The following is a 14,555-nucleotide window of genomic DNA, read 5'->3' as shown; positions in this document are numbered from 1 at the left end:
AAAGGAAAAGATAAAGAAGAGCAAAATGGGCAATAAAGTGCATAATAAATAATGCTGTCACTCAAGCAGGATGGATGAGAGCTCCAGTGAATAATAATGGAAGGACTGAGTTACTGGAATGCAATATGAGAGAGGAGAGGATTGAAAAAATAGACAATTATTCTGAAATTTCCTAAGACAGTCTTCATTGGATCTGGCTCAGATTATTCTTTGGAAGTTCATTTTAAATTAATGCTACCACTTGTCCATAAGGAATGGATATCTCAAAAATACTATGCTTTAAAAAATGATTGGGCATAAGAAAAGATCGAGACACATATAGCAAGAGGTAGAAAATGATATTGTCTCAGAGAAGGTAATATTGATAATGATGTAATAAAATTTAAATGTTTCTCACTGAAACTTTTGAATAATGTTCTACCATTAAAACTGGAAATATTTGAATATGTCAGCTAACATTTGGAATGACAAGAGAAGTCCTGTGCAGTAATTTTAAACTAATTCTCCCAGTGGTCAACATGGAGTTTGATTGACCATCCATTTTACACCACTTTAGCTCACTGAAGCAGAAGAGATAAACTGGGAAATATGTAATCTGAATGGCCTATCAAATTTTGCCAATCCCTTCAATGGTTTTATAAAATTACCCCTTCAATTTCAACATAGCACACCAATGCAATCACTTCCCATATGCTTTGTTCATGGCTGAAGGTGCATTGTGAAGAAAATATCAATTCTGGCAGTGAAAAGGAATTAGTTTAACATTGGCCACTGCTAGGGGTAAGGGATCCTGAGGGGTGGGATAAGGGATCCTGAGATTAGTTCCAAGTGGGCAAATTTAGCAAGAAGATTGTTAATCCTGGAGTAATTAAAATTACTATTCTTAAGGCAACATAATGGTTGATCTAATCAAATTCATCCCTATCTCCTAAACTCCCACCCCAATATTTCATTCTGCTGATCAGTCACTTGTGAATCTCAACCTTCTACTGCAATGATTGTCACAAATTCTACCATCCATACTCCTGTATGACCTCCATCACTCTGCACATGCCCACTTCTTATAGCTACCAGCAAGGAGGAGAATAAATTATGTCTGTCTGTACAGGAGCCTGAAGACATATATTCAGGGTTTCAGGAACAACTTCTTCTCTGCCATCAGCTTTCTGAATGGAAAATAAAACCATGTGCAACAAGTTTCACAAGATATGCCAGTGATAAATAAACCTGATTCTGATAGTCATACAGGCCCTTCAGCCTAACTGGTCTATGCTATCCCACATGCCCATCCAGGATAATCCCATACACGATAACCTTCAAAACCGTTCCAATCCAACTGCCAAGCCAAATGTCTTTTACAAGTTGTTACTTTACAAGCCTCAACTATGTCTTCTGACAGCTCATTCCATAGCGGTACCATACTTTGTGTAAAATGATTGCCCTCAAGTTCCTCGCAATGCTTATCCCTCTCTTGTTGTACATATGCCTTCTAGACCTTGATGACCCAGCTGTGGGTAAAAGACTGAGTGCATTCACCTTCTCTGTAAGCTCACATCATTTTACATGTCTCTATGAGATCACCCCTCAGTTTCCTATGCTTTAAGGAGTGAAGTCCAAGCCTATCCAATCTCTCCTTATAACTCAGTCCCTTAAGTCCTGCCAGAATTCTTAATCTTTTCTGCACTCTTTAAAGACATATTACCTATAGCATAACAACCAAAACTGAACGTAATACTCCAAGTGCAAACTCACTAAGGTGCTGTACAATCACACCATCACCTCCCAACTTTTATGCTCAGTGTCCTGACTTCTGAAGGCCAGCGTACCAAAAGCCTTCTTCACCTGTCTACTAGTGGCTCCACTTTCAGTGAACCGTGAGCTTGTACTCCAAGACCTCTCTATTCTACAATACTACCCAGGTCCCTGCTGCTCAAGGTGAAAATCCTATCTAGATTAGACTTTCCAATATGCAACACTTCACATTCATCCAAATTAAACTCCATTTGTCATTCCTAGTCTGTTTATTCATTGTCTACTATACCATCTACTTTAATATCATCTGTAAGCTTACTCCATGATACAAATGACAAATGACAATGGACCCAGTATAGACAACTGAGGTATACCACCAGTAATGAGAACCCAGTTCAAAGAGCAAATATGACTCTCTGCTTTCTATCACGAAGCCAATTGTGCATTCAACTTGCCAGCTCTCTCTGGATTCCATGCAATCTCACTTTCCAGAGCACCATACAATGTGAACCCATATCAAAGGCTTTACTGATGTTCATATAAACCGTGTTTACCACCTGGCCCTCATCAAAACTCAGTCAAGTGTTTAAGACATGCACAAAGCCATGCTGACTATACCTAATCAGCTCCTGCCTTTCCAAGTGTATTTATATCATATCCCTCTGAATACTCTCCAGTAACTTCCCACCCACAGACGATGCACTTACTGACATACAGACCCCATGGTTTTCATTGCTGACTTTCTTAAATAAAGCCACAACATTCGCAACTTTCCGGCATCTCAGCATCTCATCTGAGGCTAACGATGATCCAAATATCTCAGCCAGAATTCCAGCAATTTCTTCCCTAGCCTTCCAAATCATTCTTGGATACCATGGTCAGACCTGGAGAATTGTCTTACTTTATATCTCTGAAGACACCCTGAACCTTCTCAGCTGTAATGTCAGCTACCACCTACACCTCCCCATTTGATTTTCCTAGTTTTGAAGTCTTCATATCTTTCTCCACAGTAAAAACAGAGGAAAGGTATTCATTAAGGACCTACCCCATCCCCTGCCACTCCCTTTGGGTCTTTGAAGGGTCCTATTCTCTCCGTAGTTACTTTCTGTAGTCTCCTTATAAAATCTCTTTAGATTTTCCCTTGTATTCTCTGTAAAAGTTATCTCACGCTCCCTCTTCTTCCCTCTTGATTTCTTTCATGTGTACAAACCTGCATTCCCTATACTCCCCCAGGCATCCATGACCCACGTATCCTTTTTTTTCTGCCTAGGACTTCAGTATCCATTGCTATCAGGTTCCACTACCCCTACCAGCTTTGTGCTTCACTCCAACAGGAACATGCAGACGTTGAGCTCTCACAATTTCACTTTTAAAAGCCTCCCAATTGCCTGTGGTCACTTTGCCTGTGTAAAAATCATGCTGCAATCAACATTTGCATGGAGTCAAAGTTCACTTTGCCCAAAATTAGAATTTGAACCTGTGGAACAGTTCTTTCCCTATTCATAACTATCTTGAAACTAATAGAATATGGTTACTATCCCAAGTGCTTGCCTAATGTCGCGTCAATCACATTGCCTCCTCTATCCTCTAAGAGTAGGTTGCACTTTAACCTTCTAGGGTCCTACTTCGAGAACAATCGTTTTCTTAAAACTCTGCACAGTTTTGCTGCATATTAGTTCTAATTTCTGTTGACAATTTGGGAGCCTATAATACAATTCCAACAATGTGCAAAAGGCCCAAGATTAAGGAAGCTTCAAATAGATTTTTCTGTCTATTAAGGGAATAAGAGTAACTAGAGAGAGAATAGGGCCTCTCAAAGAGCAAAGGGGGCACTTTTTGAGGTACAATTGGCTCATTATAAGTAAAGTGCAAGGGTAAATTTGAGGAGGGATGGTTGGATTAACACAACATCATTTCTATTTTGGGATTTCACTTTGATTCCAATACAGAACAATGAACCTCTCATTAATATAAGTATAAAAATTCTTAATGAAGCAAGCGCAAGCAGGTTATCAGCTAAAACATGAATAATTTGCAATTTTGTTTGCAAACTTTTCATATTGATAGACTTGGGAAAATATGCTGGTGTAGACCTGGATTCTGTTAAAATAGTTTTATCTGCTAACAAGATAAGAGCCCATGGTGTTAAAGGAAAGGTACTAGAATGGATAGAAAATTGGCTGACTGGCAAAAGGAAAAGTGTAGGAATAAAGGGGTCTATTATAGTTGGCTGACAGTGACTACTGGTGTTCCACAGGGGTTGATTTTGGGACTGCTTCTTTTCACATAATACGTCATCAATTTGGATTTATGGAATGATAGTTTTGTGGGCAAGTTTGTAGATGATACAAAGATAGCTGGAAGGTCAGATAGTACTGAGGAAGCAAGGGAGTCTGCAGAAGGACTTAGACAGGTTGGGAGAATGGGTAAAGAAGTGGCAGATGGAATGTAGTGTAAGGAAACATATAGTCATGCACTTTGGCAGAAGGAATAAAAGTGTAGAATATTTTGTAAGTGGGCAGAAAATTCAGAACTCAGGGGTGCAAAGGGACTTGGGAGCCCTTGTGCAAGATTCCCTAAAAGTTAAATTGTAGCTTAAGTCAGCGGTAAGGAAGGCAAATGCAATGTTAACATTCATTTCAAGATGACTAGAACATAAGAGCAAGGATATGATGCTAGGACTTTATATGGCATTGGTCAGGCCACACAGAGTATTGTGAGCAGTTTCGGGCCCCTTATCAAAGAATAAAATATGCTGGCATTGGAGGCTCATGAGTTAATTCCAAGAATGCAATTGTTAATGTTTAAGGAGCATTTGATGGCTCTGGCCCTGTACTCACTTGAGTTTAGAAAGATTAGCTGTGATCTCATTAAAACCTATCACATATTGAAAGGCTTAAATAGAGTCTGTGTGAAGGGGATGTTTCCTATAGTGGGTGGACCAGAGAGCACAGTCTCAGAATGGAGGGACATCCATTTAGAACAGAGATGAGGAGGAATTTCTTCAGTCAGAGTGTGGTGAATCTGTAGAATCCATTGCTATGGATGGCTCTGGAGGCGTAGTCATTGAGTGTATTTAAAGTGGAGGTGAACAGGTTCTTAATTAGTCAGCACATAAAGGTTATAGGGAGAAGGCAGGAGAATATTGTTAAGAGGTATAAAAAATCGGTCATGATAAAATGTCAGAGCAGACCTGATGGGCTGAAAGGCCTAATCCTGCTCCTATGTCATATGGTCATGTGATCTTCAGAGGGAAAGCCTCCATTGATGCTGACAATGGAAAACATGAATTCTGATGTTCATCAACCTTCATAAGCAGCACGATTTACCAAAGATACTAATTGCATATGAACATGAATGATTTAATGCTTCATTACACAAGTATCAACAGGAGGCATCATAAATATGAAGGAATTTGGATGTTTTAGATGACCATCTAACATTATATCTGATGGTTAGGGGAATCAAGGGATATGGGGACAAGGCAGGGACTGGGTATTGATAGTGAATGATCAGCCATGATCTCAGAATGGCGGTGCAGACTCGAGGGGCCGAATGGTCTACTTCTGCACCTATTGTCTATTGTCTATTAATGGTGGAATTCAAACATCAATATCCACTGTCTAAAGCTAAAATAAGTGCTAACCAATGAGCTAAATGATACTGAAAGAGATGGCTGGTGCTATAGGGTACAAACTATGAGAAAATATAAGAAGAAATTAACACAGCTGAAAGATTCCTTATAAGTTGTCTATAGCCATAGAGATCTGGATCTACTTTCTGCTATTTTGATCCTAATCAAATTCTCTGCACACTGGTCAATGAATCCTCAATTTATTTTACCTGCAAATAGTTCCAATTTATCAACTGCAAATTCCAGTGGCAGCTAATTTTAAGAGGAAATAAAACGTACCTATTGTGGGGTTGACCCCAATTTCCTATCAGTAATATGAGCATATTTCATACAGGAAATAACAAAATATAACAGAAGTTCACAGTTTATAAGATATTTTAAATATTCTATAAAAATAATGCAACATTGATGTATCTTTCAGTGATCCAGCGACATCTATGGTAGATTTATGACAGCAAACGTATTTAAAATTCATGATTTCATCAAGGTATTATAAACGATTTTAGCATCCATCTGGAAAATATATATGGCAGTTCCATTGGGGTTAAAGTTTTTGTTCTGTATTTGAATAAGCAGGAAATAATTCAGAACAATAATGGTTAACTGATCGCATTGTCGCGTTCAAATGTCAGCAGCTATAAATACAGACATACAGACCTGGATCGTCTGACTCTGGTATACTTTGATAACGTGAAAGTTGAAACTGTAAATGCCTTTTCTTGGAGCTACAAAGACTGACTCCAGAGTAAAACAATTTCCCACGTTCACCAAAATCTGCAAGAGAGTCAGAAGGAACTCAGTCAGTCTGATTTGGAAACTGGGATTGATGGTTGTGGGTGGGGGGGGGGGGGGAAGCTTTGGCTTTCAAAGCTATTGCAAATTTTAAAATAAGTAACATTATTTTAGTAACCTAAGAACCACTAAACGTGGGGGAAAAGTCATAAATTCTTCACTGTAGATTTTGACACCTGGTAAAGATAAGACCATCATATCACTGGCCGATTCTTAATGCTGAATGTAAATCTAAAGTTTAGTAAACTGCTATAATTTTCAACTCGTTGGAATAGTATCCTTTAACTATTTTGGAATGCAACTGGCTGATATTTCTAATTGCAGTGGATTCTTCCTTCATCAAGCAAGAGCATGCAAATTTCACTGAGGGCTTCTTTCTAGCATTGATAAATGCCTTGGATCCAGAAGTCACTCCACTTGTAATAATTAAAACCTTGTGTTTTCATTTACATCACTGGAACAAATTGCTGCAGTCATTAGGCCAGACTGACTTTAAAGAGTGCATGAAGTTATTAACGCAGAACGAGCATTCAATGCCCCCGACGCGGCGTGCTTTCTTTTAGCAATGCACACCCACCCATTCCCACCCGGGAGGCATCATTCCATAATCTGAAACCAGAATCGGAAGTCACTGTTTTCCAGCAACTGTATTTATCTACTAAAACGCAAACGGGCGGTTTCAAAATCGAATCTTGGTGAGATTGCGAGAGTGGGTTCGATGCTGGGATTTATTACGTATTGGAACCAATGAATATTAAAGTGCCGATAATGTGTTATTTCAGTGGATTGTTTTATATTTAGTTTTTGCTGTTAGTATCGAATGCCAGCGGCTCTACAACTTCCACTATTTACTTGGTAATGATTTTTGAATCACTTACGCTGAATACATTCTTGTGAAAAGTCATTTTATAAATGCAGCCCTTACAGAGGAGGTTACCGTTTCACCCTAATCTCTATCGTCACGTTTCAGTGGGTTTAACGTCAGTCATAATATACTAACCAACACAGTCGCTCCCACTCTCCCTTCCCATTTACACTTGTTGCGCTTTTTATCCGCTTGAGCCCTATTTTAAACAACCCCGTCCGTTTAAAACAGGGTTCTTTTCCAGACAAAAGTGGACAACCGGACCTCTGGAGAGAATCGCATCTGAATGCTTAACCCTTTACGCAATACCATTACATCCCCATGCTTTCATAAGGGGATTCTTAAGTCACCCTGTTTTAACAATATAGCATCTCTCCCTCGTTAGTAATCCGTGTTTAAAAACGTTGGCTCCGAAGAGAATCCCCATGCTGTGTGTGTGTGTGTGTGTAGTCGCTCTCCAAATCTCTCCGGTTACCTGGTCAAAGTAAATGATCCGAGTTTTGTTGCTCATCTCAGATGGTTCGTGGTTGGTGCTCCTGACGGCGGAAAATGCCACTTTGGAGTTCGCAGCGCGGACAGAAATCCCAAGCGGGGAGGAGGACGATGTCTTGGAGTCACCGGTCGGGTTGGAGTCGCAAACCACCAGGCACTTGCCTTCTAGGACTATGGGCTCCGTGTCGTTCTGAGTGAACACCGGCACGGCACTGAGTGCCAGAGCCCCCATTGCAATCAGCACCATGGACAGCATAGTCTCCAACACGGCCACGCCGAGAAACCAACAAGCCCAACAAAAGCTCGGGATCAAACCCTCTCGCCCTGCCGCACTCCCGCAACACACTTCGTTTCCTCCTCCTCGGGCTCCTGCTGTACGAGCGAAAAGCAGCTCCACTTAATCTGTTCTACATCTGGATATCCCAGTACGAATTAGCAGAACCTCCTGCAGAAAATATTGCATTGCACCTTAAAGTCCACCGGTCCCTGTAGATCGCTCTTCTCCAAGTAAAATAAAACACCTTCTTGATCTAGGAGTCCCGATGTGAATTATTGATGGGAAAAACGATAGTCAAACAAAACATGGTTTGACGTTGTCGAATCAGTTCGTATTTCCCCTGCGCTACTTCGGACGGGACACAAAGCGAGACTCCCGAGGTAAGCGCTGGTTCTGTCTCCTGTCTACGGAGCTCGCTGTCTAATTCAAGTGGATGCTGTGTAATCGGCAGTCCCTCCAGTTTTATGTCACAGACCTTCACTTCCAAACCCGTGAAGAGTGGCGCTAATGAATACTCTTAACAAATTCTGCCTGAACTGTAACGATTCTGTTCAGTAAAATATCAATAAAAAGACATGAAAAACTCAAGCAGCTGTTAAGGATGTAATGAATGAGTGAAGGTTATCTTAATGTTACTGATAATTGCGTAGTACTTTATTCGCAAAGGTATGTTGAACACTTGCTTGTTGAAGTTGCTTCGTTCTTCCTACACTTTTCGTTCTATATAAAAAGAGCACAAATGAGCCTGGTATATAATATATATATTATATAATATATCCGAAACGTTGCTAAAGTCGAGCATTTTCAAACAACAAAATTAACAATGGAAAATAATTTTAAGCTTTCAAACTTCATAATTAAAAACGTTGAGCTATAACTCCTTTATATGGCTTAGTGCTGTATATATAGGAAATGCTAAACAATCTATTTTTTTTTTGTCTTGACGAATATTAAGTCCATTTTCACTTGAAGTATAAACCCTGAGGAAGTTCAATGATACTTTTCAGTGCAGTGGCTGGCTGATTCAATGCTCAATGGCGCCGCCTAGTGGTAACTATTATTATTGCCTCATACTCATCTAAACGTCCAAATCCTCTCGTCTATCAAGAATACCAACATCAATATCAACATTCGAGAATTATAGTAGGATGAAATTGTACAGGCGGAGGTAAAATTAAGTCATAGATGTTATTATGATCAAATCCCACGTCAAAGAATAATATTATGTTATAGAACAGGAGATATTGCAAATATACAGCAAGTCCAATCATTCTTGAGAAGAAAAATATAGAGTTTGCAATTCAATGGTCATTCATCACACTAGGAAATATTCTTATTTATATTTTACTTAGTCCTTATTCTGATGATGGGTCATTGATCAGAGCTGTTAATTCAGATTTTCTATCAAAAATGTTATCTGACCAGCTATTGCCAGCATGTTTTATTTTATTGTAGATTTCCAGCTTATATATCTTTTATTTTCTTTTCAGATATGCAGTTGACATGTTACATAATTAACATAGACTACAGAACAAAGAACACTTCAACACGTTACAGGCCCCTCAACCCACTATGTTGTGCCAAATTTTTAACGTACTCTGAGATCAAACTAACAATTCCCTCCCACATCATCCATATGCCTATCCAAGATTTTCTTAAATGCCCCTAATGTATCTGCCTCTACCACAACCCATCGCAGGGTCCCCATGTACTTACCACTCTCAGTGTAAAGAACTTACCGCTGCCATCCCCACTAAATTCACTCAATCAGTTTAAAATTATGCCCCCAGTAATAGCTATTTCTGCCCTGGAAAACAGTCTGTCTATCCCCTCGATGTATGCCTCTTATAATCTTGTATCCTTCTCCGAAGTCACTTTGCTCCAAATAGAAAAGCCCTAGCAGGCTTAACGTATCCTCATAAAATATGCTCTTTATTCCAGACAGCATCCCAGTAAACTACCTCTGCACCCTCTCTAATGCTTCCACACCTTTCCTATATAATGAGGCAACCAGAGCTGAACGCAAGATTTCAAGTGCGGTCTAACCAGCGTTTAAAGTAACATTACTTTGTGGCTCTTGAATTCAATCCTCAACTAACAAAGGCTAACACACCATATATCTTCTGAATTACCCATGGCAACTTGGAGGGATCTATGCACAAGGGCCCAAAGATCTATCTACTCCTCCACGTTGTCAAGAATCATATCATTAATTCTGGAATCTGACTTCAGATTTAACCTTCTGAAGTGAATCACTCCACACTTCTCTGGTTTCAATCTACTCTAGCAATTCACAGACAAACTTCTCATCCTGTCAATATCCTATTGTATCCTCAGATAACCTTCTGCACTATCCACAGCTCCACTAGCCTTTGGATCATCTGCAAACTTCCTAATCTACCATACCACTTCCTCACTCAAGTCATTTATAAAAATCATAAAAGAGTAAAGGTCCCAGAACAGATCCCTGTGGAATACCACTGGTTAGCAAACTCCAGGCAGAATATGCTCCATCTATAAACATCCTCTGCTTTCCAGAAACCACACAGCCATGACCCTTCGTTTCCCTGCCTCCCTACTTTCTGAAGGACCCTTCCAGGGATAAGCTTGTCAAATGCTTTAATAAAATCCGTATACACCACATGTATTATTCTAGCTTCACCAATATGCTTTGTCACATCCTGAAAGAATTTGATCAGGCTCATGAGGCATGACTTGTCCCTCAGAAATCCATGTTGACGAACTACATTCAGTGAAATCAAACTATGCTTCTCCAAATGTTTCTAAGTTGTGTCTCTAAGAATCTTCTCCTATAATTTGCCCATCTCTGAAAAAAGACTCATTGATCTATAATTGCCAGAGTAATCCTTACTCTCTTTGTTGAACAAAGGACAAACATTTGGCACCACTCCTGTGGCCAGTGAGGATGTAAAGATCACTAAAGGTGTTGCAATATCTTCCTTCACTTCCTGTAGTAACTTCGGGTATATCCCATCCAGCCCTGAGGACTTACCTATTCTAATGTTTTTCAAAAGTCCAGTATTTCCTCTTTCTTAGGGCTTCTAGCATATCAGCCTGTTTTCTTCAAAATGTTGCAATATTTGACTTATTTGATCATTTGGTCAAACCTCACTTTTAAAGTTAGTAGTACTTAGGCATGTTTTCCTGAGTCCCTTCCCCAATAGTAAGAAATTCTTTAGGAACATGGGATCATATCTACAAAGCAGGCCATTCAGAGAAATCACGTCTTATCTGTCTCTCAGTTCTAATCACCATTTTCTTTAATGCAAGCAATCTTTTCTACCACTTGGCATAAACCTTTGAGTTTCAGTTTTCAACATTTAAAATTACTGATATCCATAACTTACTGATAAAAGTTGAATATCCATAACATTACAATGTGTATATACATTGTATATATACATATGTATATATACATATACATTTTGTACAGTATGTGAAAAAAACCCTAATCTGTTTGTTAATTTGCCTTGTTTTAAGTTTAGACTTTGCCCCACAGTTCTGGGTTCTCACAATAGAACGATTTTGCTTTGTATTTGCCAACTTTATTTCTATGCTAAACCACAAAACTGGACCACCTCACCATTCTCAAAATGATAAGGCAATCATATCTAGACTATGTAAACTATCTCTATCATTGGTAGATATGCACAATATCACTTCTAGGAACAAATTATCTGTCCTACATCAAAATCAGAATTAGAATCAGGATTATTATCACTTTATATTATGTGAAATTTGTTGTTTTGTGACAGCAGACTTAACATTAATATAAATTACAAAATAACTAGTGCAAAAGGAATAATGAGGCAGTGTTTACAGATTCATGGAGTGCCTGGAAATCTGATGGTGGGGAAAGTTGGATCACCAATTCTTTCACTTACAGACCCCAACAGCTACTCTCTAATCTCTATCTCTACAGGTCCAACAAAAAGCCGTGTGCTTAGCCCTGTACTTCATTTGCTTTACCCTTATGACTGTATGGCTAAGCACAACTCCAATACCTCACTTAAATTTGTTGATACCGCTGTGTAGACTGAATCAAAGATAGTGATAAGTCAACATATAGGAGGGAGACTGAAAATCTGGCTGAGTGGTACCATAACAACAACCTCCCACTCAATGTTATCAAGATCAAGGAGTTGACTGTTGATTTCAGGAGAAAGAAATCGGAGGCCTGTGAGCCAGTCTGTGTCAAAGCATCGGGGTGGAGAAAGTCAGCAACTTCAAATTCCTCAGTGTAATCATGTTAGGGGACCTGTCCTGGGCCCAACACATAAGTGCAATTATGAATGAAGCACAGCTTCCTTAGAAGTATACAAAAGTTCAGCATGACATTCAAAACTTTGATAAACTTCTGTAGATGTGTCATGGAGAGTTTATTGTCTGGCTGCATCACTGCCTGGTATGGCAAAATGTTTTAAATGGAAAATCCCACCAGAAGTAATGGATACGACCCAGTCCATATTAGGTAAAGCCCTCCCTGCCATTGAACACATCTACACGGAGCATTGTTGCAGGAAAGCGGCATACATCATCAGGAACACCCAAGTCATGCTCTTTCCTCAGTGCTGCCATCAGGAAGAAGGTACAGGAGACTCAGGACTCACTCCAGCAGGTTCAGGAACAGTTATTACTGCTCAACCATCAGGCTCTTGAACCAAAGGGTTCACTCAACTTCACCTACCCTATCACCGAACTGTTCCTGAAACATATGGATTTACCTGCATGAACTTTTCATTTCACATTCTCAATATTTATTATTTATCTATATACCCAGCTATCCATAATATTTATTTATTTATGTTTGAATCTGTGTCTCTTTATTTATCTATTATTATTTTTATTTCTTTTATTTTCAGTTTGTTGTCTTTTGCACACAATTTGTCTATCCTGTTGGTATGGTCTTTAATTGATTCTATTATTGTTATTAGATTTATTTAGTATGCCCACAAGAAACTGAAGGTCAGAATTGTATAGGGTGTCATACATGTATTTTGATAATAAATTTACTTTGAATTTTTTGAATTTTAAAGAAACTGTTTCTGAATCATTAAGTGTGGGTCTTTAGGTTCCCTTATCTCCTTCCTCTTGCTACTAACAGGAAGGTGGCATGTGATCGTCCTTAGGCACCATCACTTGAAGATGTCTTCAATGGTGCAATGGGTTGTGCCCAAGATGGACTTGATTGAATATATAACCCTTTGCCGCTTCTTATAACCCTGTTCATTGGAACCTCCATATCAGGTGATGATGCAACTAGTCAGAAGGTCTCTACCATACATTTATAGAAATTGGCAAGTGTCTTTGATGATGTACCAAATCTCTTCAAACTCCAAATGAAGCAGAACTGCCGGTGTGCCTTCTTCATGATTGCATCAATGTGTTGAGCCCAGGATTATCCTTCAACATGTTGATATCCAGGAAATTAAAACTCAGCACGAATCCATATCCAAGTGTTCCATTTTCATATTCCATCTTCTTTATGCTTTGTCCTTTAAAGTTTGACATTTGACTGTCCACAGTTTTAAGCAAGTCACATTATGAACAAGACATATAAAATGCTGGATGAACTTAGTAAATCGGGCAGATTATAGAAATTAATAGTGAACATTTTGAGGAGAGAGCCCTCATCAGGAATGAAAAGGAAGAGTGAAGATGTGAGAATAAGAATTTTGGTGGGGGGGGGAGGTTAAGGAGGTCAAACTAGAAGTTGATAGCTGACGACAGGTGAATGGGGGAAGGGATATTAAATAAGAAGCTGGGAGGAGATAGGTGGAAAAGTTAAAGTTCTAGAGAAGAAGAAATCTGATAAGAGAGGAGTGGAATATAGACAATAGACAATAGGTGCAGAAGTAGACCATTTGGCCCTTTGAGCCTGCACCGCCATTTTGAGATCGTGGCTGATCAACTACTATCAATACCCGGTTCCTGCCTTGTCCCCATATCCCTTGATTCCCCTATCCATAAGATACCTATCTAGCTCCTTCTTGAAAGCATCCAGACAATTGGCCTCCACTACCTTCTGAGGCAGTGCATTCCAGACCCCCACAACTCTCTGGGAGAAGAAGTTTTTCCTTAACTCTGTCCTAAATGACCTACCCCTTATTCTCAAACCATGCCCTCTGGTACTGGACTCTCTCAGCATCTGGAACATACTTCCTGCCTCTATTTTGTCCAATCCCTTAATAATCTTATATGTTTCAATCAGATCCCCTCTCAAACTCCTTAATTCCAGCGTGTACAAGCCCAGCCTCTCTACCTCTCTGCGTAAGACAGTCCAGACGTCCCAGGAATTAACCTCGTGAATCTACGCTGCACTTCCTCTACAGCCAGGATGTCCTTCCTTAACCCTGGAGACCAAAACTGTACACAATACTCCAAGCGTGGTGTCACCAGGGCCCTGTACAAATGCAAGAGGATTTCCTTGCTCTTGTACTCAATTCCTTTTGTAATAAAGGTCAACATTCCATTAGCCTTCCTCACTGCCTGCTGCACTTGCTCATTCACCTTCAGTGACTGATGAACAAGGACTCCGAGATCTCTTTGTATTTCTCCCTTACCTAACACTACACCGATCAGATAATAATCTGCCTTCCTGTTCTTACTCCCAAAGTGGATAACCTCACACTTATTCACATTAAACGTCATCTGCCAAGTATCTGCCCACTCACCCAGCCTATCCAAGTCACCCTGTATTCTCCTTACATCCTCATCACATG

At 39.6% G+C, this 14,555-nt stretch overlaps 1 protein-coding gene across 1 annotated transcript in view; it reads right to left on the bottom strand.

Annotated features, from left to right (window-relative positions):
• Window positions 1–7,791, bottom strand: part of cbln4 (cerebellin 4 precursor) — a 175,062-nt gene extending 167,271 nt beyond the window's left edge. The window contains exons 1-2 of the mRNA XM_059978742.1: window positions 7,519–7,791; window positions 6,044–6,160 (exon numbers count right to left, since the gene is read on the bottom strand). Of these exons, the coding sequence (XP_059834725.1) occupies window positions 6,044–6,160; window positions 7,519–7,791 (390 nt within the window). The remainder of the gene's footprint in view (window positions 1–6,043; window positions 6,161–7,518) is intronic.
• Window positions 7,792–14,555: the final 6,764 nt, after the last annotated feature.

The sequence above is a fragment of the Hypanus sabinus genome, chromosome 9 (assembly GCF_030144855.1).
Source record: "Hypanus sabinus isolate sHypSab1 chromosome 9, sHypSab1.hap1, whole genome shotgun sequence".
NCBI lineage: Eukaryota > Metazoa > Chordata > Chondrichthyes > Myliobatiformes > Dasyatidae > Hypanus > Hypanus sabinus.
This window is presented reverse-complemented; position numbering and strand designations above follow the sequence as displayed.